General features: G+C 42.3%; 1 protein-coding gene across 3 annotated transcripts in view; it reads right to left on the reverse strand.

The window, feature by feature from the left end:
- Positions 1-9454: 9454 nt before the first annotated feature.
- Positions 9455-26098, reverse strand: part of STK31 (serine/threonine kinase 31) — a 67235-nt gene continuing 50591 nt past the window's right edge. For all 3 annotated transcript variants that reach the window (XM_075587124.1, XM_075587122.1, XM_075587123.1), the window contains 5 exons: positions 25429-25515; positions 23033-23182; positions 22060-22179; positions 14102-14170; positions 9455-12881 (listed from right to left, as the gene is read on the reverse strand). In XM_075587124.1, coding sequence (XP_075443239.1) covers positions 12708-12881; positions 14102-14170; positions 22060-22179; positions 23033-23182; positions 25429-25515 — 600 coding nt within the window. In that variant the 3' untranslated portion in view covers positions 9455-12707. The remainder of the gene's footprint in view (positions 12882-14101; positions 14171-22059; positions 22180-23032; positions 23183-25428; positions 25516-26098) is intronic.

The raw sequence follows: 26098 nt of genomic DNA on the forward strand, positions 1-26098 counted from the left end.
GTGTCTGCAGCCTTAACCCTCATTGTTCCAGCACCTGCAGCCTTAACCCTCATTGTTCCCGCACCTACAGCCTTAACCCTCTCATTGTTCCCGCACCTGCAGCCTTAACCCTCTCATTGTCCCCGTGTCTGCAGCCTTAACCCTCTCATTGCCCCCGCACCTGCAGCCTTAACCCTCTCATTGCTCCCGCACCTGCAGCCTTAACCCTCTCATTGTTCCCGCACTTGCAGCCTTAACCATCTCATTGTTCCCGCACCTGCAGCCTTAACCCTCTCATTGCTCCCGCGCCTGCAGCCTTAACCCTCTCATTGCTCCCGCACCTGCAGCCTTAACCCTCTCATTGCTCCCGCACCTGCAGCCTTAACCCTCTCATTGTTCCCACGCCTGCAGCCTTAATCCTCTCATTGCTCCAGCACCTGCAGCCTTAACCATCTCATTGCTCTCATCCTGCAGCCTTAACCCTCTCATTGCTCCCGCACCTGCAGCCTTAACCCTCTCATTGTTCCCGCACCTGCAGCCTTAACCCTCTCATTGTTCCAGCACCTGCAGCCTTAACCCTCTCATTGCTCCCCCTCCTGCAGCATTAACCCTCTCATTGCTCCAGCACCTGCAGCCTTAACCATCTCATTGCTCTCATCCTGCAGCCTTAACCCTCTCATTGTTCCCTCTCCTGCAGCCTTAACCCTTTCATTGTTCCCGCACCTGCAGCCTTAACCATCTCATTGTTCCCGCACCTGCAGCCTTAACCCTCTCATTGTTCCCGCACCTGCAGCCTTAACCCTCTCATTGTTCCCGCACCTGCAGCCTTAACCATCTCATTGTTCCCGCACCTGCAGCCTTAACCCTCTCATTGTTCCCGCACCTGCAGCCTTAACCCTCTCATTGTTCCCTCTCCTGCAGCCTTAACCCTTTCATTGTTCCCGCACCTGCAGCCTTAACCATCTCATTGTTCCCGCACCTGCAGCCTTAACCCTCTCATTGTTCCCGCACCTGCAGCCTTAACCCTTTCATTGTTCCCGCACCTGCAGCCTTAACCATCTCATTGTTCCCGCACCTGCAGCCTTAACCCTCTCATTGTTCCCGCACCTGCAGCCTTAACCCTCTCATTGTTCCCGCACCTGCAGCCTTAACCCTCTCATTGTTCCCGCACCTGCAGCCTTAACCATCTCATTGCTCTCATCCTGCAGCCTTAACCATCTCATTGTTCCCGCACCTGCAGCCTTAACCCTCTCATTGTTCCCGCACCTGCAGCCTTAACCCTCTCATTGTTCCCGCACCTGCAGCCTTAACCCTCTCATTGTTCCCGCACCTGCAGCCTTAACCCTCTCATTGTTCCCGCACCTGCAGCCTTAACCCTCTCATTGTTCCCGTGTCTGCAGCCTTAACCCTCTCATTGTTCCCGCGCCTGCAGCCTTAACCCTCTCATTGTACCTGCGTCTGCAGCCTTAACCATCTCATTGCTCTCCCGCCTGCAGCCTTAACCCTCTCATTGTTCCTGCGTCTGCAGCCTTAACCATCTCATTGCTCTCCCGTCTGCAGCCTTAACCATCTCATTGCCCCCGCACCTGCAGCCTTAACCATCTCATTGTTCCCGCGCCTGCAGCCTTAACCCTCTCATTGCTCCCGCACCTGCAGCCTTAACCATCTCATTGTTCCCCCGCCTGCAGCCTTAACCCTCATTGTTCCCCCGCCTCCAGTTAACCATCTCATTGCTCCCCCGCCTGCAGCCTTAACCCTCTCATTGCTCCCGCACCTGCAGCCTTAACCCTCTCATTGCTCCCCCGCCTGCAGCCTTAACCCTCTCATTGTTCCAGCACCTGCAGCCTTAACCCTCTCATTGCTCCAGCACCTGCAGCCTTAACCCTCTCATTGCTCCCGAACCTGCAGACTTAACCCTCATTGCTCTCATCCTGCAGCCTTAACCCTCTCATTGGTCCTGCACCTGCAGCCTTAACCCTCTCATTGCTCCCCCTCCTGCAGCCTTAACCCTCTCATTGTTCCTGCACCTGCAGCCTTAACCCTCTCATTGCTCCCCCTCCTGCAGCCTTAACCCTCTCATTGCTCCAGCACCTGCAGCCTTAACCCTCTCATTGCTCCAGCACCTGCAGCCTTAACCCTCTCATTGCTCTCATCCTGCAGCCTTAACCCTCTCATTGTTCCTGCACCTGCAGCCTTAACCATCTCATTGTTCCCGTACCTGCAGCCTTAACCATCTCATTGCTCCCGTGTCTGCAGCCTTAACCCTCATTGTTCCAGCACCTGCAGCCTTAACCCTCATTGTTCCCGCACCTACAGCCTTAACCCTCTCATTGTTCCCGCACCTGCAGCCTTAACCCTCTCATTGTCCCCGTGTCTGCAGCCTTAACCCTCTCATTGCCCCCGCACCTGCAGCCTTAACCCTCTCATTGCTCCCGCACCTGCAGCCTTAACCCTCTCATTGTTCCCGCACTTGCAGCCTTAACCATCTCATTGTTCCCGCACCTGCAGCCTTAACCCTCTCATTGCTCCCCCACCTGTAGCCTTAACCCTCTCATTGTTCCCGCACCTGCAGCCTTAACCATCTCATTGTTCCCGCACTTGCAGCCTTAACCATCTCATTGTTCCCGCACCTGCAGCCTTAACCCTCTCATTGTTCCCGCACCTGCAGCCTTAACCCTCTCATTGTTCCAGCACCTGCAGCCTTAACCCTCTCATTGTTCCCGCACTTGCAGTCTTAACCCTCTCATTGCTCCTGCACCTGCAGCTTTAATCCTCTCATTGCTCCCGCACCTGCAGCCTTAACCCTCTCATTGCTCCCGCGCATGCAGCCTTAACCCTCTCATTGCTCCCGCACCTGCAGCCTTAACCCTCTCATTGCTCCCGCACCTGCAGCCTTAACCCTCTCATTGTTCCCACGCCTGCAGCCTTAATCCTCTCATTGCTCCAGCACCTGCAGCCTTAACCATCTCATTGCTCTCATCCTGCAGCCTTAACCCTCTCATTGCTCCCGCACCTGCAGCCTTAACCCTCTCATTGTTCCCGCACCTGCAGCCTTAACCCTCTCATTGTTCCAGCACCTGCAGCCTTAACCCTCTCATTGCTCCCCCTCCTGCAGCATTAACCCTCTCATTGCTCCAGCACCTGCAGCCTTAACCATCTCATTGCTCTCATCCTGCAGCCTTAACCATCTCATTGTTCCCTCTCCTGCAGCCTTAACCCTTTCATTGTTCCCGCACCTGCAGCCTTAACCCTCTCATTGTTCCCTCTCCTGCAGCCTTAACCCTTTCATTGCTCCCGCACCTGCAGCCTTAACCCTCTCATTGTTCCCTCTCCTGCAGCCTTAACCCTTTCATTGTTCCCGCACCTGCAGCCTTAACCATCTCATTGTTCCCGCACCTGCAGCCTTAACCCTCTCATTGCTCCCGCACCTGCAGCCTTAACCCTCTCATTGCTCCCCCGCCTGCAGCCTTAACCCTCTCATTGCTCCCGCACCTGCAGCCTTAACCCTTTGTTCCCGCGCCTGCAGCCTTAACCCTCATTGTTCCCCCGCCTCCAGTTAACCATCTCATTGCTCCCCCGCCTGCAGCCTTAACCCTCTCATTGTTCCCCCGCCTGCAGCCTTAACCCTCTCATTGCTCCCCCGCCTGCAGCCTTAACCCTCTCATTGCTCCCCCGCCTGCAGCCTTAACCCTCTCATTGCTCCCGCGCCTGCAGCCTTAACCCTCTCATTGTTCCCCCGCCTGCAGCCTTAACCTTCTCATTGCTCCCGCACCTGCAGCCTTAACCCTCTCATTGCTCCCCCGCCTGCAGCCTTAACCCTCTCATTGCTCCCCCGCCTGCAGCCTTAACCCTCTCTTTGCTCCCGCACCTGCAGCCTTAACCCTCTCATTGCTCCCGCACCTGCAGCCTTAACCCTCTCATTGCTCCCGCACCTGCAGCCTTAACCCTCTCATTGCTCCCGCACCTGCAGCCTTAACCCTTTCCATCCAAACCCAAACAAGAACTTCTGTCTTCTATCACCTACCCAAAGTGCCCAAAAGTCCTGTCAAACCACCAGGAAGACCTATTGTCTTGGGGGTGTAGTCAATGACATCTAACCTGTCCTAATATGTGGATTACTATCTCCGACCCTATGTAAGTAAATTGAGGTCTTACCTCAGGGACACGTTGCATGTCATGGACTCCATCTCCGGGATAAAATGGAAGAACTCTGATTTGTGGGCATCTTGTGATGTTACCTCTCTATACACTTGTATCTAACATAACACGGTGATTGAGGCAGTGAATTATTTTTTTGAATGTAGATAAAAATCTATCTTCTATACACAGATAATTTCTACTATTCAGTATTCAATTCATATTAAACCACAATTGTTTGTTTAAATACTCTATTTACAGACGTGTGGTATAGCCATGGTGACTAGGTTCACCCCGTTATGCCAATCTCTTTATGGGATTATGGGGATCTACAGTATAAATCTGGAATAATGGTAAACTGGGGGCAAGCATGGTGTACTATAGGTCGCTACATTGATATGATTTTGATTTGGGATGGCAGAGAGAAGGATCTTCATAACGTCCTCTCTTCCTTCAATACCAATGATATGGGTTTGACATTTACTCTCAATTAGTCCAAAATCATTGGTATTTCAAGACATTCATTTATAAATAGATGAGGAAATTAACATTCAAACAGATCCACGTTTCAAATCGGTGGAAGTGAATAGTTATATTCACACCACAAGTAATCATAAACATTGGTTGGACAATATCCCTATGGGACAGTTTCATCGTGTTAGACATAACTGTTCCATGGATACTGATTTTACAGTGAGAAATATGCATACAGATACTATGTTGATCAAATCTAAAGAAAAAAGGATGAATAGAAATCAATGAATTAAGAGCACTTTGCAGACAGATTCTCATACTCTGAAGAGGGGAGACCCCTATCATAGGGCATCAAAGTTTATTACTAAATGCAATCAATCCTTTGCAAATTCTATACATAAGATTTTAAATAAACGCTGGGACATACTTTTATGTGACCCGCTTACTGGGGCACATTTTACCTAAAAGGGCCCCAGTGATGTATAGAAAAAAGCTATAAATATAAAGGGCATTGTGGTCCCTAGTAGACTGAAACCACAAGGTGTCCTTTCAGTGCTTTCTTTTGGAGTCCCAGAGAAGAATTCTAGGTGTGGCAGAGCAAGGTGCATCACTTGTAAATATTTGAACCTTGCTAACCATTTTTGTTCCTTCAACAATTCTGTAAATTTCAAAGTTAAGGGAAGGATTAATTGCCTTGGTACATTAATCACACACCTTTTATATTGTGATTATGGTCTGTAATGTGTAGGTCAGACCATGTGTACCTTAGGGATTACATTCTTGGAGCAGACAGAATGTCATTACGGGTATTAAGACAGTGTCTCAAACACAATCAAGACCCTGGTTCCCTTAAAGTTATGAGTTTAGATCTTATTCCATCCACCCTTGGGTGGGAGGTGGGCGGGGGGGATTTCAAATCACTGTGTAGAAATTAATCCTATTGGATTTATTGTTTGGGGACCTTATCACCACCTAATTTAAATGAAGGTTTGGACAAGTAGAGTCCAGAGAAGGTTTGGTGTGAGTAGAGTCCAGACATTTGACCACTCCCTTCATTTTTTCCTGGTTAGCTTTTTTTTTTTTTTTTTTAATACAATTTTGTATTTTATATGATCTATCTCCAGTGCATCCATATTCCACAAGGACTGCTATGGCTCTGCTTAGGTCCATTGGATGTGTTAATTGCATTGTAATTAATGTCAGTTTTAATTAAAGTATATGTTGTTAGTATTATGTGGGTTTTAATGTATTATATCCATATTATGGTTTGGACAATTATATATCTCTGTGTACATATATAGATTTCTCTTTTGATCCTATCGCTACACATGCATTTCTACCACCCGTTCTGCCTGCACTTTGTCTAATTACTTGATGCCCTGGTCAACAAGCACCTAGGAACTATTTAAAAAGGTGCCTGGAGAGCACCTTTAAAATCTCATTACAATACATTTCATCATTGGTAAAAAGGAGGTGGTATAGGTTTGGGTGCTTCTTAGGCCACGTTTATAGTCCTTGCGACGCTGACGTCATGCTGTGGTCACTGAAAAAAAATCAAATTTAATTGACTTCCAGCAATTGCGACCAAGTCATCACGTCTCTCCTACTATAAGCGCACGCAACAGATTCAATACATTTATTTTGACACGTCATGTCGCCGGGAGTATAAGCGCGGCCTTAAAGTGTCCCGTTGCCGTGGTCATAGATGGCTTGGATTCCGAAATAACGCCGCAAAATGTCCACAGCAGAGGTGCAGAGGACTTTAAAGATCTCAACGTTGTCCAAATATAGCGGTAAAATCAATAAGTTTTAAGTTTACAGGGGCAGTTCAGTAAACAGTATTTGAGGATTCCAAATGCAAGTGTGAAGTCTGCAGGGAACTCAGTGTTGCTTGGAACACTGAAAACTATTCACCCTGCTGGAAAAGATAGCTTAGTCCAAGTCCTTTCGTGGTTCAGATCCAAATCATAATTCATTGGAACGAATAGCCTCATTTTCCTATAGTGTTAGTAAGACAGGGTGTCTTAAAATAATAAGTTACACTAACAGATGAGAATAGCTTCCATCATATTGAAATCTAGAGACAATTAATAATATGCTGGATATAGCATTAAGTGAATATAGTATCCATTTTGTTTCATTATTCAACTTTCTTGCTCACGATTGTTTGTCAGAGCTAATTAGTGTGTATCCTTTGTTGAACAGTCAGAAATTGCAGTAGATCGATCGTATCATCATTTTTACCCATCGATGCTCGTGAAATTAACGCTTGCATGTATTCTGATAGAATTACACTTATGCTGTAATATTAATAAACGATCAGATAATAGGGATCATAATAGTTCATGGGGAGTCTAATATTCCATCACGACGCCAACGAAGATGGCTCACAAGTAACAATTTTGTCACATATCTTGGTATACATTTTACATTGGGTTGCTGAGGATAATCCCAGAGCATAGTATGTAGAGCAACTGAGTTCAACACCTCAAACCAAAAAGCTTTGACTATTTGACCAAAAAAAACAAACACAGAGGCTGTTAAAAAATATTCTGACAATGCAATTAGTAATTTAACGTTTCAGTAACAGCAAGGATCTGCAATAAGTCAATTACAAAGAACTTTGGAAGTATATAGAAACTAATAATACACTGCAGCATTGCACAGGTTTACCTACAGTATCACATCTGCAGAGGCATTGTATTTTTATTGCGAAACATCAGTGGTTTACAACTTTTTTTGGGTTAAGGGACCCTATGAAATTCTGAGGAAATCCAACCCTCTCTAATAGCAGAATGGAACGTTTGGCCGCGACCAAAACCCGACACTGCCGTGGGACACTTCGCCGCAAAGTCTACTTCTGCATCCGACTGCCCGAGGAACCCAAGGGATCCTAGGAACCCTGGGTGAAAAACACTGGTGTAAATACGAACAATCCAAAAAATAGTACCAGCACTCTCTGTCTCACAGCTACAGATATAAGCTAATACCAGTGTAGGGCAAATGAATAATTTAATGACACTAATAATAAACTGAAAATATAGCAACAATAGCCAATACAAGAATAAATATCACCATAGAGGAAATTAAAATATAGGGGGTAGAGGGGAAAGAAGGAGAAGGGGAAAAAAACACAAAAGAAAAGCAAAAAATCACAAAAATGGAAAAAGGAAAGCAAACTAGGGGGGCGACGTTTCGAGGGGTGACCTCATCATCTGGCCCATTCCCCCTGGTCCCAAAGGGTCCCAGAGGTACTTCCCTAAGCCTTACCTCCCCACTGTCAAATGATCCCACACTCAGCTAATGATATAAATCTAAAGTCTAAAGAGGGCAAATAACATAAGCAGATCTCAAATATCAACCACTGAATGTAGATACAAGAATATTGTGAAAGACACAGAACATATGCAGATATCAGATATCAATCAGTGAACAAGTATAAGCAAACCCTCTTCCTGGTGCTTTGTCAAGTTCTACACAGTCCCCTTATTTCGGGGGCTCAAATGTAAATTGGACAAATTAACACAATCATAAATAAAATGTTTATTTTTAATACTTTGTTGAGAATCCTTTGCAGGCAATGACTGCTTGAAGTCTGGAACGCATGGACATCACCAAACGCTGGGTTTCCTCCTTTGTGATGTTTTGCCAGGCCTTTACTGCAGCTGTCCTCAGTTGTTTGTTTGTGGGTCTTTCTGCCTTAAGTTTTGTCTTCAGCAAGTGAAATGCATGCTCGATCAGGTTGAGAACAGGTGATTGACTGGGCCATTGCAGAATATTCCACTTCTTTGCCTTAAAAAACTCCTGGGTTGCTTTCGCGGTATGTTTTGGGTCATTGTCCATCTATGTAAAATGAAGAGCCGTCCAATCAACTTTGCTGAATTTGGCTGAATCTGAGCAGACAATATATCCCTATACACTTCAGAATTCACCCGGCTGCTTCTGTCACATCATCAATAAACACTAGTGACCCAGTGTCATTGTAAGCCATGCATGGCCATGCCATCACACTGCCTCCACCGTCTTTTACAGATGTGGTATGATTCAGATCATGAGCTGTTCAAGCCTTCTCCATACTTTTTTCTTCCCATCATTCTGGTACAGGTTGATCTTAGTTTCATCTATCCAAAGAATGCTGTTCCAGAACTGGGCTGGCTTTTTTAGATATTGTTTGGCAAAGTCTAATCTGGCCTTTCTATTCTTGAGGCTTATGAATGGTTTGCACCTTGTGGTGAACCCTCTGTATTTGCTCTCGTGAAGTCTTCTCTTTATGGTAGACTTGGATAATGATATTCCTACCTCCTGGAGAGTTTTCTTCACTTGGCTGTATGTTGTGAAGGGGTTTTTCTTTACCATGGAAAGGATCCTACGATCATCCATCACTTGTCTTCCATGGACATCCAGGCCTCTGTGTTGCAGAGCTAACCAGTGCATTTTTTTTCTCAGAATGTACCAAACTGTTGATTTGGCCACTTCTAATGTTCCTGCCATCTCTCTGATGGATTTTCTTTTCTTTTGCAGCCTAAGGATGCCGTTTCACTTGCATTGAGAGCTCCTTTGACCGCATGTTGTGAGTTCACAGCAACAGCTTCCAAATGTGAATGCCACACCTGGAATCAACACCAGACCTTTTACCTGATTAATTGATGATGAAATAACGAAGGAATAGCCCACACCTGTCCATGAAAAGGCTTTTGAGTCAATTGTCCAATTACTTTTGGTCCCTTGAAAAAGAGGGGGCTACATATTAAAGAGATGTAATTCCTAACCCCTTTCTCCAATTTCCTCAAATTAAAGCTGATAGACTGCACTTTAAGCCCATATTCATTATTTAATTGTAACTTGAATTTATTTTGGTACACAGCCTAAATAACAAAACTTGCATCAGTGTCCAATTATTTCCGGACCTAACTGTATGTATTACAATAATTAACTTTAACATGAAACTACAAGCAGACAGCTCAAATCTCATTAAATAAAATCAAAACAGTTGGCCGACTTGTATGCAAGATTATTTTTGTCCCAATTCTTTTTAATTAATTTATGTATTTTGGTCTTTAAACATGTAAGCTTAAATCGAAGAGTAAAACATGGGTTTCCAGAAAGGTAAAGCTATGCCAACACACACGGTAAAGGGTAAATAAGTATAGTCTGTGAGGATCCCTAGAGATCCAATATACCAGCACAGCACAAGGTATTATCAAAGAAAAGTGGTTAATTGGGTCCAAAATGCACACATATACTCAATGTTTCGATCCCATGGGGGACCTTCTTCATGGGTGAAGGTCTGAAACAGGCATGTGTGCGCATGTCCAGTATATTGGATCTCATGGGATATATACAGTATACACACACACAAACGTTGAGCGATCACAAGAATAAACCAACGATTGTGATATGTAGTTTTAATGTATTTATTTAATTTAAAAAAAACTTTACATAAGAAAATAATTGTCAAGTCTGATTTTCTGGGACAAAAATATCATTGATTCACAGTTTGATAACTCAAACTTCTTTGTTCATGTAAATAGCCATTTGTGATTTCAGGGCAGTTATCTATTCTACGCTTACTATGAACTAAAGCAGCAAGTAGAATTTGAAGTTCGATTGTTGAATTAATGTAAAATCCCACAAAATTCAAGTCAATCATCCGATTCTTCCCGGTTTATGGTAAATATGCAACTTGACCGCTCAGCGAAAGTGCGAGCATATGTACAGCATTACCATATGGCCATATCAAGCCTAGGAACAATTGAAATAACTTTTAGCACTAGATACATATTCCACTTACCAATATAAAACAGTTGGTATAATCTTTGTAGCAAACTGAACCATAAACTTACCACAAAGAACATTCTAAGTGATTATGTGGAGTCATTATAATGCTGCTTGACTCAATTTTGTCATTTGCTCACAGTGTATTTGTTCAACAATGCTTTGTAGCAACAAAATTCTGGTTTCGCCTACAAGGTGAATGGCTACAATAAAATAAAACGGTATACAAAAAACTAAGATTTAACTATTTACCAGTGATAATTGCTTTATAGATTTATCTTTTTTCCGAAAAACTGGAATACAACAAAATATCACAACATTTTTCCCCACACTAGAAAATTGACTAATGTGCCTTTTGTTGGTATAATATATATGAAGTTCTACTCCTGCTCTGGGTCAGCATGGAAAATTGAAAATATAGTTACTGAAATGTCCACAAAAAATATAACCTTTGAACACGCTCACTAATCACTCAATTCCAGAGAATCATTGCAGTCAACTTCCAGTACACACCCCAACAGAAGAAAGTGCACTCAGAGCAGGAATGAAAAGAATTACGCTACGGCCCCAGTGCTGGCGCCGCACGCGCGCCTGAGTCTGGCGGCGCGTGCAGTCGAATTCCACGGTCTGCAGAGAGCTGTCGGGGGAGACTGGGGGAGGGGGTGGCCACGACGTCACCCGGCAGGTTCGCCCTTATTGGCTGAATCGCCGGGGGGCGTGGCCTGGTGCTCCATCACAACTTTAATGCGAGTCTGAAAAACACACTACGCAGCGCCCCCTTCCACCCCGCAGCAGGCCCGGCCCCATTGAAAGGCGGCTCTTGTCCCCGCAGCAGTCAGTGGGGACCAAGCCTCAGGCTGGTTTGCTGTGGTGTTTTAAAGCTGTGAAGCCCCAATAAATTGTGTTTGCTTAGCCATCTTTGCTTCTATGGAGATCGGATATGTTTTTAATCACTGGAGACATGATCAATACACCGCATGGAGACAACGCAGCACAGTTGCGCATCAAGTGGTGTGGACACTATTGATGTGTCTTGTTCAGCATTTATCTTCACTTTGCAAACACCAAAAACATTTGCCAAGTTTGGTGGATTCTCTAGGGCAGGGGTAGAAAACTGGATATATTTCAAGGGCCGCATGAGCCATAAAATATAAATCTAATATATTATGGGACATTGCAACCATGAGTAGGAGCTTCTCCGAGCTCCAGTCAGCTGCATATGAGGCAAATACGCTCTCACACTGGGAATTAAGGATTAGGAGAGGGACAACTTGCTAGCACAGGTCATTAAGCAGCTGAGAGAACAGAGAAGGTTCAATCCATGGCAGCAATAACTCCACTTCCTCTGCACTGCAGATAGAGGGTGAAGGACTGCTAGGGCAGCCAGTGGGTGGGCGCTGTTGCCCACCACCGCCCAGGAGAACAATGTAGCAATTGCTGTATCGCTGAAGATCTGTGTAACACGCTCTCCTCCTCCTCCTCCCTCCCCCAGCAAGCACTTGTGGGGGTTATTTCCATGTTGCCTGTGTTTGGTTCATATGCTGGGCACCCTTGTATCTTGTGCACATTTGTAAACCTGTTAAAGATAATGCTACAAAAGTGAGAGATTTTGTAATCTAAATTTGTTCTCTATTCTATTTCATAAGATCGGACGCTGAATGGGGGTCAAAGTACAGCATCAGTTTTTATTTACCAGCAATTTAGGGCCCAGAGCAGGTATTGTCCTGTAGTACTTTTCAAAGTGCCGTCACTCCTAGCATGAAAGTGCACTAATTCAAGTTGCATATTTCAACAGATTAAACAGTGAGGACCCCTTATTACTGAAAACGTTTAGACAAGTAACCCCATTTTTAAATCATTAACATTCCAATGGTAAAAAAATGGTTTGTAGGTTTAGTTTTTCTTATAATCTTAATCTAATATATTCTGGTGATAAGACGGTTTGTAAAGTTATAAAACTACAGGTAAGCATTTTTTGTTTTGTTCTGACTAAGGATGGCACTATAATTACTTTGCAACCAGATAAACATAAGCAGCCAATTTACTTTTCTCCAGGTCCACTAAATTCAAGAATAACACTTTCACAAATTGCAAATACGTAAAACAGATATTTAAGAGAGTGAATGGATCTTATTTGAAAAGCCAATAACAATGAGAACTTGTTTAACAGAAATATATTCATATTTTGACCTGTCATGTGGGACTGCCTCCAAGGGTAATGCACAACATTTTTGTTTCTTAGATCAGTCAATGTACAGTATAAGGAAAAACAAAGGAAGGGGGAGAAAAAAAAAAAGTGGCCATTGACAAAGTTCTACTACTACACATTGTAGGCTGCTCAATCAATCAGAGTCAGGTGGTGTTTTTCCAGCTTTCTCATTCCATTCATCAGGGTCAGACACCGCGTTATCAACTGCCTCAGTCCAATGAAAATATTCATGGTTTTTGACCTGGTCTGCCCGCATCCGGTCTGCACAACAGATGAGACCGGATAGCAGAGATTTGACTTTTGCATCCTGGCAGAGGCGGAAACAAAATAAATATGAGAAGGCTTGGTTAGATACCATGGAAAACATGTAGCAGACAACCTACTGTACAACACTGTGCCATCGCACTCCTTTTCTAGCTTGCTGTTAGAAATCCATTTATTATATTAAAATGTATGAAGGAGAATTTATATCAAGACAATTGCATGAGAATAAAGTTCTAAGGCTCTGAATTTTTATGTAACAAAGGGAACTGAATCCCAAATGAGGTTTTAATTCATTGCAGATGTTGGGCTTTGGCTTAATATAATGTTTCAGGGCCTAACAGGAAATCTGACTGCAGTAGTTTGAAAATGTCTGTCTTTAGACATGAGGCAGGAAGAGGCAGAGTTACAGTAGGGATCTTTAATACCAGTTACCCATAGCAAATCGTTCTCTTTACTGCTGGACCTTCCTCAAGCACACTCACTGCAAATAACATCTAAGCAGCATGTGAGTGAACAAGGCTTCCTTAGTTCTATGCACTACCATCATAAACACATGTATCATCAACTCCCATTTTGAGAATAACTTTGTAAGAATAAATTGACTTTGTCTATTGGAAAACCATCTTCTGGAGTTTTGGAATCTTTCTGAACAAGAAATAAAAAGAACAATTATTATTTAACACTTGCCCTCACAGGGTTTGAAGACTACACACAGAACGGGGCTTTTAGTACAAAATGTAATTTTTTTACCGGACCTCTTATTGTCATAATTGTTATTTGAAAACAAAGGTTATTAGAGTTTTCCTCTTAATGGAACCACCTGACAAAGTTCTAGTAGCTGTATCGGTCCTAGGGCGATGCACATTTGTTGTAGGTTAAGATGTCTTTTAGGAGACCAACATTAAGAGTTCTTCATATAATCATTTATAGTGTACAGATCTTCCAAAACGCCATAGGTTTCTTTTTAAAGTATACTTAAGCTGTAATGAAGGCAAGCTCCTTACTCTTGGAGAAGGATTGTTTTGTTTTCAGAAAAGCGACGGAATTCCTATGAGGTCAAGATACCTTTGACAAAGTTGGCTACAAGTTAAAAAAAAAATAATAATAATCTTACTTTTTTTACTTGATAAGTCAAATTTACATCAACACCACTCTGTAAAATATTGGAAAGTGTGAACTCGAGAAAATGTTGAGATTTGTTTTTTTCTTGTACAAAAATATGCATAAAGTATATAAATGAAAGCATACAGCTTATTTACATACCAGGTCAAGTCCATTAATGTTAGGTGTACCATCTTCTTTGATGCTAATGTCTGTCTTTCCAATGCAGAGCTAGAAAAAATGCAAATGTTTAAATTCCGACCAAACATATGGCAATACAATGAAAATACAATCAATTGAAATAGACAATGGAATTTAATGCCTCGACTTTTTGATGCATGTAATAAAAAACACTCCAGGGTCGGTAAATTGGGAATGATAGGGAATAGCACTTCCATAGTTCACTTTAAAAAAGCTACCGTCTCTGATTAAACACTGGTGGTGCAATATAAACAACTATAAGATACCAATCAGACAAAAGGATGAGGCTACAGTGTGTAAATATAAAAGTGAGTAGGTGGTAATAATAGGTACCCAGGTGGTGTTGGCTGGGTTTAATGAGGGTTTGTGAAGTAGAAAATGTATTCCATACAGTAATTTTCTTTTTCGCGGAATAAGTTCATGGCGGTGATACATATGGGGGTAGCTCCACCCATCAGTTTCTAGTAGGACAGTAGAAAATGGGAAAAAAGGTTCTACAGGTGTGCGATAAAAGGCTCCTTCTCTCACCTGTAGTCAGTCTTAGGAAATAGCAAGGGAGATTTAGCTTTGGGAAATCCGATTAAAAGGGACAAGAAAATACTCACCGTCATGAAGTTATTCCGGGAAAAGAAAATTACGGTAAGGAAAACATTTTCTATTTTCCCGTTCAACGTTCGTGGTGGTGATATGTATGGGACATGCAGTACTCAAGCAGTCAAGTTGAGGGTGGGAGAAATGTACATGATACTCAGTATATAAAAAGACCCCAGATGCCAAGATTCGTGTGTCAATTTTATTGCATCACCACTTGTAATACCCAACACCCAAAGCTTGTGTCAGCCGAGAACTGGATATCCAGTCTATAATGCTTCATAAAATGTGTGAAGCGATGACCACACTGCTGCTTTACACAATTCTGCAGGAAATGTTTGTGCTCGGGGAGCCCAGGATGTAGTCATAGCGCTAATAGAGTGCGCTTTTAACCCCTCGGGAACTAGTCTCCCTGTATGCATCACGGACAGAGGTGGTGATTCAAGGAGCAATGGAAGGCTTCGATTCTGCCTGCGCCTTTCTGGTACCCTGTGGAAATACGAATAGTCTGACTTCCTAAAGTCCTGCACCGACTTTAGATCGTTTTACACATCTCTTTACATCCAGCCTGTGCAGCTGTTCCTCCGCTGGATTTTTTTGGTTGAGGAATGAAGGATGGCAGGACAAGCTCTTGATTTAGATGAAATACAGATACTACCTTAGGTAGGAAATGGGCAAGAGGGCCAAGGACAATTTTGTCCCGATGTATAATTAGGAACAGCTCTTTAGAGGATAATGCCTGCAACGTTCCCAGTCTTCTCCCCGATGTGATGCGACAAGTAACACCATCTTTTTGTGTTAGCATGGATAGAGACAGGTCATCTAATGGTTCGAATTGAGGTTCTACCACCGAGGGTGCAGACTAAGGCCTTTATCAAAACCTGTCTGAAGGAATTAGACAAGCACTGCTGGAGGAGGATTAATGCAGTTTTGCTACTTTTCCTTGACCCATCGCAGGAATCTCAACCAGATCAGGTAATATACCTTGGATGTAGACTCCTTTCTGGCACGGATAAATGTCTATCGCCTTCTCTGAAACTCCCCTTGGCTTTAGTAAATGCCGCTCAAAATGGCCAGGCTGCTAGAGCCAACCTCTGGATTTGGATGCTTTATTGGCCCTAGTTGCAGCAGACCGTGTATGTGTGGTAGTTTCCATGGTCTGTCTATTACCATGCGTACTGCCTGAGCATACCATGCCAGCAGTCGGGTAAGAAGACTATCACTTTTGCCACATCTTTTCCTCAAGACTCTTTGTATGAGCAGCATTGGTAGGACGACATATGCCAAAATGAACTCCAACAGGAAACTCAGGGCATCCGTCTGAAAGGGTTAGGGGTGATATATCCTGGAACAGAGGTACCTTCCTGTTGGAGATGGAGAACATCACATCCATCTCTGGTTGACCCCAACGCGGTTGAATCTGTTGAAAACCTGTTGAAAGACCATTCCCCTGGAAGTACTGGCTTAGGAAATCGGCAGTCAAGTTCTCCTGTCATGGGGGATGGGACAAAGTTAATCTAGACAGATTAACAGCAGTATATATCATAAAGGCTGCTGTTACCTGTATTAGTTTTCTGCTTCTTGTTCCACCTTGTCCCTGTATAGATTTCACTGCCGTATGACTATCTGATTGAATTAAGACTGAATTTCGACCTTGCATACTCTTGAAACAACCTTAAGGCTTCATTGACTGTTTTTAATTCCCAATAGTTGGTGTGATATGCCTTATATTGGGCCAGGTGTCTTTGTTGCTGCCACCGTCTTTGTGCGTCTGTGGTATCTTGATGCAGTCTAATCTCTTGTTGTAAATCCTTTGCATTTCTATTCCAGCGAATCGAGAAAGTTGTGCTGTAAGGTTCTCATATGGAATCTTGCCCATCCTACACACTCATCTTCTCTAATAGGAACATACAGATGCAGCTCTATGGTCTGTTGTGTAGCTGTACCGTGACAGCCCGTGGCACAGTGCATAGCAGTCGATAACGACCCATCATTATCAGTCACTCTACCTGCGTGCCTCTAATGGGCGATTGCACGGCTTTTATTTTAACAGTATTGTACAATCCCTGGCTGTTACTTTTGTTTTTCAAAACTGTTATACTAGAGATATTTAACCTTTTCCTGTGGTAGCCTGAGCCCCCAGCCCACCCCCCCCTCCTATTTTTTATTTTAACATGCCAAGGAATTTGATTTTACCAGCGTTAGCTGGCTCTTCTCCAGGTTTATTAGCCAGCCACAAGTCTCTAGCAGCTATAAGACTGCTTTGGTAAGTCTCTGAAGTTGATATTTGTCCCTGGCTCTTATAAGCAGGATAGATCTCTATCACCCGTTTCCTTGCTTCTGCCACAAGGGGCGATTAACCCTTTCGTGAATATCGTGGGGGTGGTTGCAATTCTGAAAGGCATTGGGTTGTATATTGGAAATGTTTTCCTACAGCGAATCTCAGAATATTTGGTGCTTTCTTGCCATGGAATGTGTAGATCTGCATCTGAGATCTAGAGGCTAACCAATCGTCCTTCTGAATCGCCCGAATGACAGCTCTTAAGGACTCCATCTTGAATCTTTTGGTTTTTAATAAAGGTCCACACATTTCTAAAAGTAAAAGACTACTTTGTATGCTCCAGAGGTTTTATCAGAAAGAGTGTAGAGTGCACACCTTTCATTCTTTTGCTGGGAGAAACCGTCACAATAACTGTTTTGTTGTAAATTGTTTAATGCTTTTTTTTATGCGCATTTGGCCTTTCTGTTCCTGGAGGGTCGTTAAATTAAATACTGGTCTGCCTTTGGCATATAACTGAACTCCAGGTAGTATCCTGTGGCAGAAGTTGAAGGACCTCCCCCTGGCCTTTATCATCTGAGCCCACACAGTTTTGAATGCCGCCAGTCTACCTCCTTCTGGGGATTGCTGGGCTCGCCTTATTTAAGTAGGCCCTTCCTCTACTTCTGGATTCCCGAAAAAGATTATTCTGACTTCCACTACAAGTAGATTGTCTTGAGAAAGGTCTTCATCGCCGATATGATCTGGCCTCTCTATAATTGATCATATCAGACTGGTATCCGGAGTAATAGGGACGCCTGAATCAACTCTTGTTGAAGGAAGTTTAACCTCGAGACACCCTTGGAATTATATTGTCTAATTTTTACCAAACAAGAATTCCCCTTCAAAAAGTTAACATGCACATGTTATTCTTTGAGGCTGCATCCACGGCCTTAACTATAGTGCTTTCCTGGCGGCTACTGAGTGCTATGGATCTTTATATAACCCGAAGAGCGTTAATGTCTCTGCCATATAATCTGTTGCTAATTTTAGCTCAGGCAAAGCTTTCAGAATTGCCTCTCTGTTAACCCCTTTTTCAGCGCATCTTCAATATTTACGTTCCAGACTCGCATAGCTCTGGATACAGAAGCTGTGGCCACCTCTGGCTTACATGCTACTTCTGCTGTCACAAATGCTTTCCTTAGGACATTCTTGTACCTTTTTATTACATCCTTAAATGAAATGGCATCAACCAGAAGCGTTGTTCTCCTTGCTATCCTGATAATCGATCAACCCACCTTTAGAAGTTGTTTCACAAGTCTTTGCATTTTCCTCTAAAAAGGGGTACATCTTATAAAATTTCCTGGACAAAACAATATTTTTGTCCGGATGTATTCACTCTGATTCATTCATATCCTTAAGTACTTTATGGAGAGGAAACACTTCCTTTCGGGTCTCTGAAGAATCACTGTGAATCCTATCCTGGATCCTCAATTTCTAATGCCTCTTGTACCGCTGTAATCAGTAGTGACACCAACCCTGCATCAAACTGGAGCTTAGCAAAGAGGGTGGGGGGGGGGGGGGGGAAGAGCGCATGAGCAGGGGAGAGCAGGTAGGGGGTGCAAGGGAAAAAGTTTGCACACCCCTGCCTTACTTGATTGTTAACACTACCGTTTCCATTCTCCGTCACCATGTCAATCATCCAGTGAAGGACATAATTCATCGGATTGGAGCCTGGACTGCTCCAGCTTTAAGGCAGTCCTCCCCATTTCTTCTCTTGTAAAGCTGGCGTATAAAATGCTGTACAACTTGTTTCTTGATGCTTTTCATTTTTGTGATGCAAAGTCTCTTCAGATAACTTTGAAGCTCCCTCCTCTGGCAGTCCTACAGAGGTACAGTACACATAAAACAAAGACATTAAGTTCCATGAAGCTTCTGCTCGCTCTTTGAATAAAACTTGAGCTAGTACTCACCCCGGAAGTTTTGGCAACAACCCCTTAGCTGTATTGCTCTCCATAGATTGCAATATAGCCTTCTCTTTCAGACCATACAAGCAGCATTCTATTGTCTCAGCTGTGCGTTTTATAGTCCTCCACGAGGTATCCACAAGCTTACCGTTGTACTTCCTGCTTCTGCCGCACTCCTGTGTTTGGCAACCATCTGCCAATGCGCTCACTAGCATCTCTATGGTCCGCACTGGTCATTCCTAAAGTCTCCGGATAGCTGTCCCATGACAACAACGGAGCATCGGTGGAAAAAAAGGCTAAGAGAACTCCTCTGCTGGCTGAACTACACTGGTAGTCCTGGGGCACGTGTACAAAAAACAAAAACAAAAACTATTCTACTGAAGACAGAAAAAAAACTAACTACAGGTGAGGAGTCTTTTAAAGCACACCTGTAGGAGCTTTTAACTGTCCTACTCGAGACTGATGGGCGGAGCTACCACTATATGCATCACCGCCATGAACATTGAACGAGAAATTATAGTAGAAACAAAATAAATAACATGAATAATAAATTAGATCAAGGGTAATTTACAATAAGAAATGATAACGGATGTAATTTTAATTATGGAATTTGATATATAACATGGAATGATGGTACTAATCCACCTATTCTAACATTGCATAAATGATTGATGATTAAAATTAGTAAAATAAAAAGATTACATAAAAAACAGTAAATGAGACAGCAGTTGAGGTATTAATAGTCGTCAGTAGTTCTGAGCGATTATACTGTAACTGTCCACATACTGTCGTTATGTCCCAGTGTGTATGAGGATTTGCAGGGCCTCTGCTGCTTCTTGGAGTAGGTGATCCTTACACTGAAATGTGTTTGCCTGGAAAACCGGGTGAGGGGCATCCAATGGTGTAGTATATATATATTTTTCATATTATAAGATCACATGAAAATAGTCCTGCACACACATTTTTCACTTGTAAAACAAGCATATGGAGTAAAAAGTCAGTTCCCTGACTGCAGTGAAGCTCCATTTTGGTCTTCTGATCTTCTGCTCTCAGACCTTCCTGCAGCACTCACTTGCGGCGTCCGGCAGCACGATCAGGTCCTTTTGAGCTGTTAACGGCACCGGAAGTTACGCATGCCATTCGATTCCTTAATCCTAATTTCACGACTCATTTCCTCAGGGAACAGGTTTAACGCAGACCCCTGGTGTCTGGGTTTAAATACCCTCTACTGCTGCTCCAATTTTAGCAAAACCATATGTAAATAATTACACACACACGTGCAGCAGTAGAGTATATTTCTACCTATACACCACCATGTGTCTAATGTAAACTTGTTCCCCGAGGAAGCAAGCCGTGATCTCGCGAAATGCGTAGGAGAAAGGAATCAGACTGCATCCGTACTCGCCAACTCCCGGTAATGTCACCAGCTTAGGACCAGACCGCACTGTAGCAGGGGATCCGGATTTCGCAAGCAAGTGTGCCGCGGGAAGGTCTAAGAGCAGAAGATCAGAAGACAAAAAGGTGAGCATCACTGGAGCCAAAAGGACAGACCTTTTACTCTATATACTTGTTTTACAAGTGAAAAATGTGAGTACATTACTGTGATAAAATATATTTTTTTAAAAAAAGTATACTCCATTGGAGGCCCCTCTCACGCTCTTTTCCATGCAAATACTTCTACGTTTAAAGCAGCAAAACAGGTGAAATCTTGTATGTTTTTTTCTTGACTAAATCACTTCTGTAGTAGTAGATTACTGCATTTTTTAATTATTATTATTCAGCTCAAAGCCATTTTTTAATGAGTTTTAAAGCATCTTTGATTTCTATAGGTTTTAGCCCACCTACCAAGCAGTGCAAGATCTTTGCAACACTTTCCTGTTTGGGATAATTTGTTGCCAATAATCCCTGCAGTTTCAGCTGAAAACTCTAATAGATGTTACCATTGTAATAAGGATACATTGTGGCTGCCAAGTTCCACTGACAAGCAGCCATTATGTTAGTAGCCACATAATGATTTTTTTTATACATTTTTATAACATTTATAACCGGATCACCAAACGATTGCCAGCTAGGTAAGCATGTAGAATTATACATTGTCACGCGCTTTACATACACATTAAAAAAAAATTAAGGGGGGGGGGGGAGAGAAAGGGAGAGGAGGGAGAGAGAAATGTGGTATTGCCGTTTTAAAGTCTTCGTCAGACATGACCCCAAAGTACTTCCGGTTCAACGATATTTGAACACCTAAGGATATGAATAGTCTATGCACTCCAAAATACGCTCGTGGAATTAGTCAGCAGACATTTTTGTACTGCAGAAAAAAAAAATCACTTGCAACCAATATGAATGCTCATCAGAGGCACTAATTTGGCCAACAAAACAAATACATTACAAGAAGGCATACAGGTATAAAGAGGACACACCATATGAAATAATAAGTCACATTGAGTAAAAGTGTGCCAAAATGAATGGGTGCTTCTTTGACTTGGCAACACAAAGGGCAGCACAAACTAAACGGTGTCCCCTTTAGAAAAAAATATACTTGTATCCAAGTGTAGTATATTTAACTATAGAGAAGAACAGGTAAGTATAGCAGTCTTCCAAAAATGATCACATCCATTGAAATAGTTCTCGGTAAGAAACTGTTCGAGAGCCCATGTTATATATAGAAATGAGCAGAGCAGCCATTTAGCATATAAGCAAATAATGTGTTATCAGAAAACTGATCGTATAAACCAATAAGAGTAGCCAATGGGAAGCGTTTTATCTGTGCTCTGAGTATACGTTTGCAATGCCAGCATGATGCATACAGATCAGACACCAATTCGACCAATTGCTATGAGATTGCAAAGTTTGCCTGTCCAACTATTCATTTCAACAGTAGAAAGAGTAAATACAATCCCGGCAAGCTCAGAACCCCAAAACCCACAACAACATATATACACACACACACAGTGTCAAAAGGAGTGCTAATGACCAAAGGGTTTAACTAAATGACCCGTATTCAAGAGAATATATAAGTATTTAACTGAGAATTTGTCACATTGGATGTAGCATTGGGCTTTTCTGTCTTTTGTTGTAAACAGTAGAAAGAGACCACATACCCACAACAGAATGCACCCATAGGTATACATGTCTGAGGACGTGGAGGCTGGCTGGCCCTGTTTTATTTCAGGAGCCGTCAAACATGGCCACACAGCCGAGTTTGCAGCGATCCGCTGTTCCTTAAGGTGCAAAGAAAGTTCATGGTTACAACGTTATACTTATTCATACATCAACATTTTCCCAAAAATTGTCAAGATGCCACCAGCTGTATATAGAGCTTACAACCTAAGTGGCAAGTAGGGAGAATGTACACTGACAGTAGGAGGTTTTTCTGATGAGTGCAAATGCACTTTAATTATACCTCTAATATATTAGGTTCTATATTAACAGTGCTCGCCTGCTCTCAAACTGAGAAGATGGTACTGTACAAGCAAAATAAATCATCCGCAATATAGAATCAACGTGTCCAGATCATCCAGTAGCTAGTTCATTGTAAGCATTACATTATTACAGAAATAGCCACCGTGACACTTGAAAATCAGGGATACAACTATAACCCTGAAGCAATATTAACGCTCCCCTTAAACCTCACAATGCTACAGGGCTCATGAAGTGTGGTAACTACCACTTTGGAAGAGTTGCAACTTAACAAAAAGCAACTCCGCTTATTGCACTGAAAAAAGGACTTTTCCCCGGTTCGAAAGAGTATTTTCTCAGGATACATCTAGGTCAGTGTTTTATTCGAAAATATATTTAAGGTAATTAAATATTCTCAAAAAAGAGTTTGACGTTAAAGTAATATTAAAGTACATCGATTATAAAAACCTTTACATAAAACAAATATGAGACAGACTTTAAATTACACTGCTTGAACAGCATGACCAACAAGGTAATTAAATTAATCATGGCTCTCCTGGGTGCTGTTGGAGACCCGTGACAATCTACTGCAATTCATCAAAAATACCTTTACAAGATCAGCAGAAAAAGAAAAAAAAATTATATATAGACATACACTTTAGAGATTCTACTTACTGCATCTTTGGTGAAGTCAAAATCTCCAACTAATCCCTTTTCTCTATTTACAGCAAACATGTTGTTTTCGTGTAGGGATCCAACAATGATACTTGCAGCGTGCAGCGTCTGCAAGCCTTTTGCCACACCACTCATGACTTTCACAATTTCCTGAAAAGCACAAAGAATATATTTTCAGGGAAATCATTTTTGGTAGACTATCTTCTAATTGTGTGTGTAAAATTATTCAAGCCTTTAACATACTTGTACACATATCCGGTGTATATATTGTACACACACACACAGCTGGATGAAAGTTTCCCCAATTATCTTCCAGGTAGGGTGGTTCAGTCTCTCTTCTACACTTTCAAATTTTCTAGCCACTGCAAAATCCTGCTTGTTCTCTAGGCTGGGCAGAGTCCAGAGTGTTGCAGCAGATTAGGGAGTAACATCGTAAACATCTTGTGTGATTGGAAGTAGACTGATTGGTCTGTCGTGCTTGAGCTCTTCTGTCTCCTTTCTTGTGGAGGAATATAACTACAGTATGGCAATAATACATTGTTCTGGAATTTTTCTGTTCTTCAAGCAACATGTAGAGTTTTGCAAGAATAGTTTCTACTTCTTCCCCAGCTGTCAAGATTTCAGTTGTAATTCCTTCATCCTAAGGAGCCTTTCCATTCATCATGGATTTTATTGCTTTTGCCACTTCTTCTGGAAAAACAAATAGTACATCATTGGTGGTTTCTTCTTATTTGTCCTCTGGTGGATTATGCCCTGTGTTCTCGCACAATGTCATGCAGAAATTCACAACTCTTAATAAATGCACGGTCTTATGGTTGATCCAACATTTTGTTTGAATGTATTGACTTGATTTGATGGCTGGGAAAAAGCCTTACTTTGTCTTCATCATATCAGTACCATTTTATAACATCTTCAGTTATACATTTGCAGCTTGTCTTGCAGAGCTCCACATTCAATTTCTTATTCCTGCGTCTTGGGATTGCTTCATTTCTTGTTGTCTCATTAATTGGTTTATGTTATCATATATTTTCTTATCCTGTTTTTGTGTTAGCGATGCCTCCTGTTTGTTCTGCGCTTTCAACTACAGTCTTCAAAAGTCCTTCATAATTGTTTAAGTGCACCCACGCATTTCGAGAAAGCGGAAGCAATTTTTCAATTCTAGTTGAAATGCTCTGCAGTTTATTCCTGAGGTTTTTGATGTTGATGATTTGTATTCCTTTTAATCTGTTTTCTTTTTCCAACTTTGGTTTGCTACAAATGACATCTGAATGCAATCTCATCACTCCTTGTGTCAAAACGATTTAGGACTGTGCAGTTTTCAATCACGTGTTTCTTGTTAGGTAGGGGTCAATTTAATTCTTGATTCCGCTGGGTCCATTCCACGTTAATTTTCTATTTGGATTCTTGTTGAAGAAGGAATTCATGATGTAGAAGTTTTCACATTCTGTAAATTCGACCTATCTGTCCCTCCATCAATTTGTTACCGTAACCATACATACCAAATGATTCTTCACCTTTGTGATGGCACCAACCTTAGCATTCAAAACTACCATAATGATCTTGGTGATAATTTCCTCTGTTAAGTTGGATGATTTAATTGTAGAAGTCTTCCACTTCACTGGGTGACTTGATATTGGAGTGTACACTTGGATTATTTGAAGTCAGTTTCTCTTTGTCTGCTGAGCTTTCAAACTGTACTATGTTTCTCCATTTTGTTTACGATGACGCCTACGCCACGCACGCGCACTGTTGTGTGTATATATACTAACAGTTCTGGTAAACCTCTGACACTTGCGTATAGAGTCAGAAGCTCACCCAACCATAGCATAGTACTAATAACCAAAGAACACCCTAATGTTTATATGGAGTCCCTCTATGCAGTCATACCTAGTTTGAAAATCTTTCACCACAGCTGAGTAACAGGTTTAGGAAGACCATGACAAGAGGGAGTAACTGATTAGTCTTGATAAAGGTCCAAATCTAGACAAAAATCATCACAAAACCCGGCTGTTTTAGAAGATCCAGAGTGAGTATACAGGTCGATACAATGGGCCATTTATTCTGAATTTCGCATCTGCGTCCTTCCCATTGTGGCCAGATTCTCAAACACAAAAAAAATATAATCAAAGCAGCAATCTTATCAAAGTTTTAACCCTTTGAGTGCCCTATGTCATGGCTTCTGGCACCCTTTGTGCCCCAATGACTTTGTAGCCATGTCTAAAAAATAAAAATGTCTGTCTTAGGGGAAGATAACATCCCCTACCATTCCATCAATGACAGAGCGATAACGTGACCACTTCTGAGTGCAGGGGGTGGGGGTGGGAGGGTGTCTGTGGTAGTCATGTCAAACCAAAACTATATTACCTGGAATCCAAGAATCACAATGCTGTACTTACTAGTGAGTTCAAACATTTGTTGGCTTGCAGGGAACCCAAACTCTCACCGGAATAAAATGGGACCATCAAGTAGGCAAGGGGATTAGACTAGAAAGACAAAAACATTACATAAACAGAGACGATTATCCATTTCACGGTCTGTTGTGAGGCCTTAAATCCAAACTGTTCCCCGATATTAGTTTCACATATGGGATAACCTTGTGTGCATCCAGGTTTGAATTCCTATATGTATTGTACGTATTAATATCGACCACCTCCTGTTAAACTATTCTATTAAGCCACACTGATCGGAAAACTCAAATTTCTCCTGCGCCTACAACCCACGTACTTCGGAGCATTAATATATTTTAACGTTCCTCTTTCTGGAAAATTATTAAAAAACCTGTAACTTGTTGATACATGTACATTAGATTGGTAGGACTCAACCTTTGAGCATTGGCACCCTTAGAGGATTTGTTAAATCTCAGGGCAGCCCATCTAATCAGACATCCCCCGTCATACCACACATTTCCCCTTCTTCTGCCATGCACAAACCCACCACTCACCCCATCTTCCTGCTCGCAAAGCACTTTTCCTATCTCCATCGCTCACCCTCCTTCTCATACTCCATACACACAGCCCACTCACTCACCAACACAGACCACTCTTACCTCCTCTCACATACACAGAT

Source organism: Ascaphus truei, chromosome 2, assembly GCF_040206685.1.
Source record: "Ascaphus truei isolate aAscTru1 chromosome 2, aAscTru1.hap1, whole genome shotgun sequence".
Lineage (NCBI taxonomy): Eukaryota > Metazoa > Chordata > Amphibia > Anura > Ascaphidae > Ascaphus > Ascaphus truei.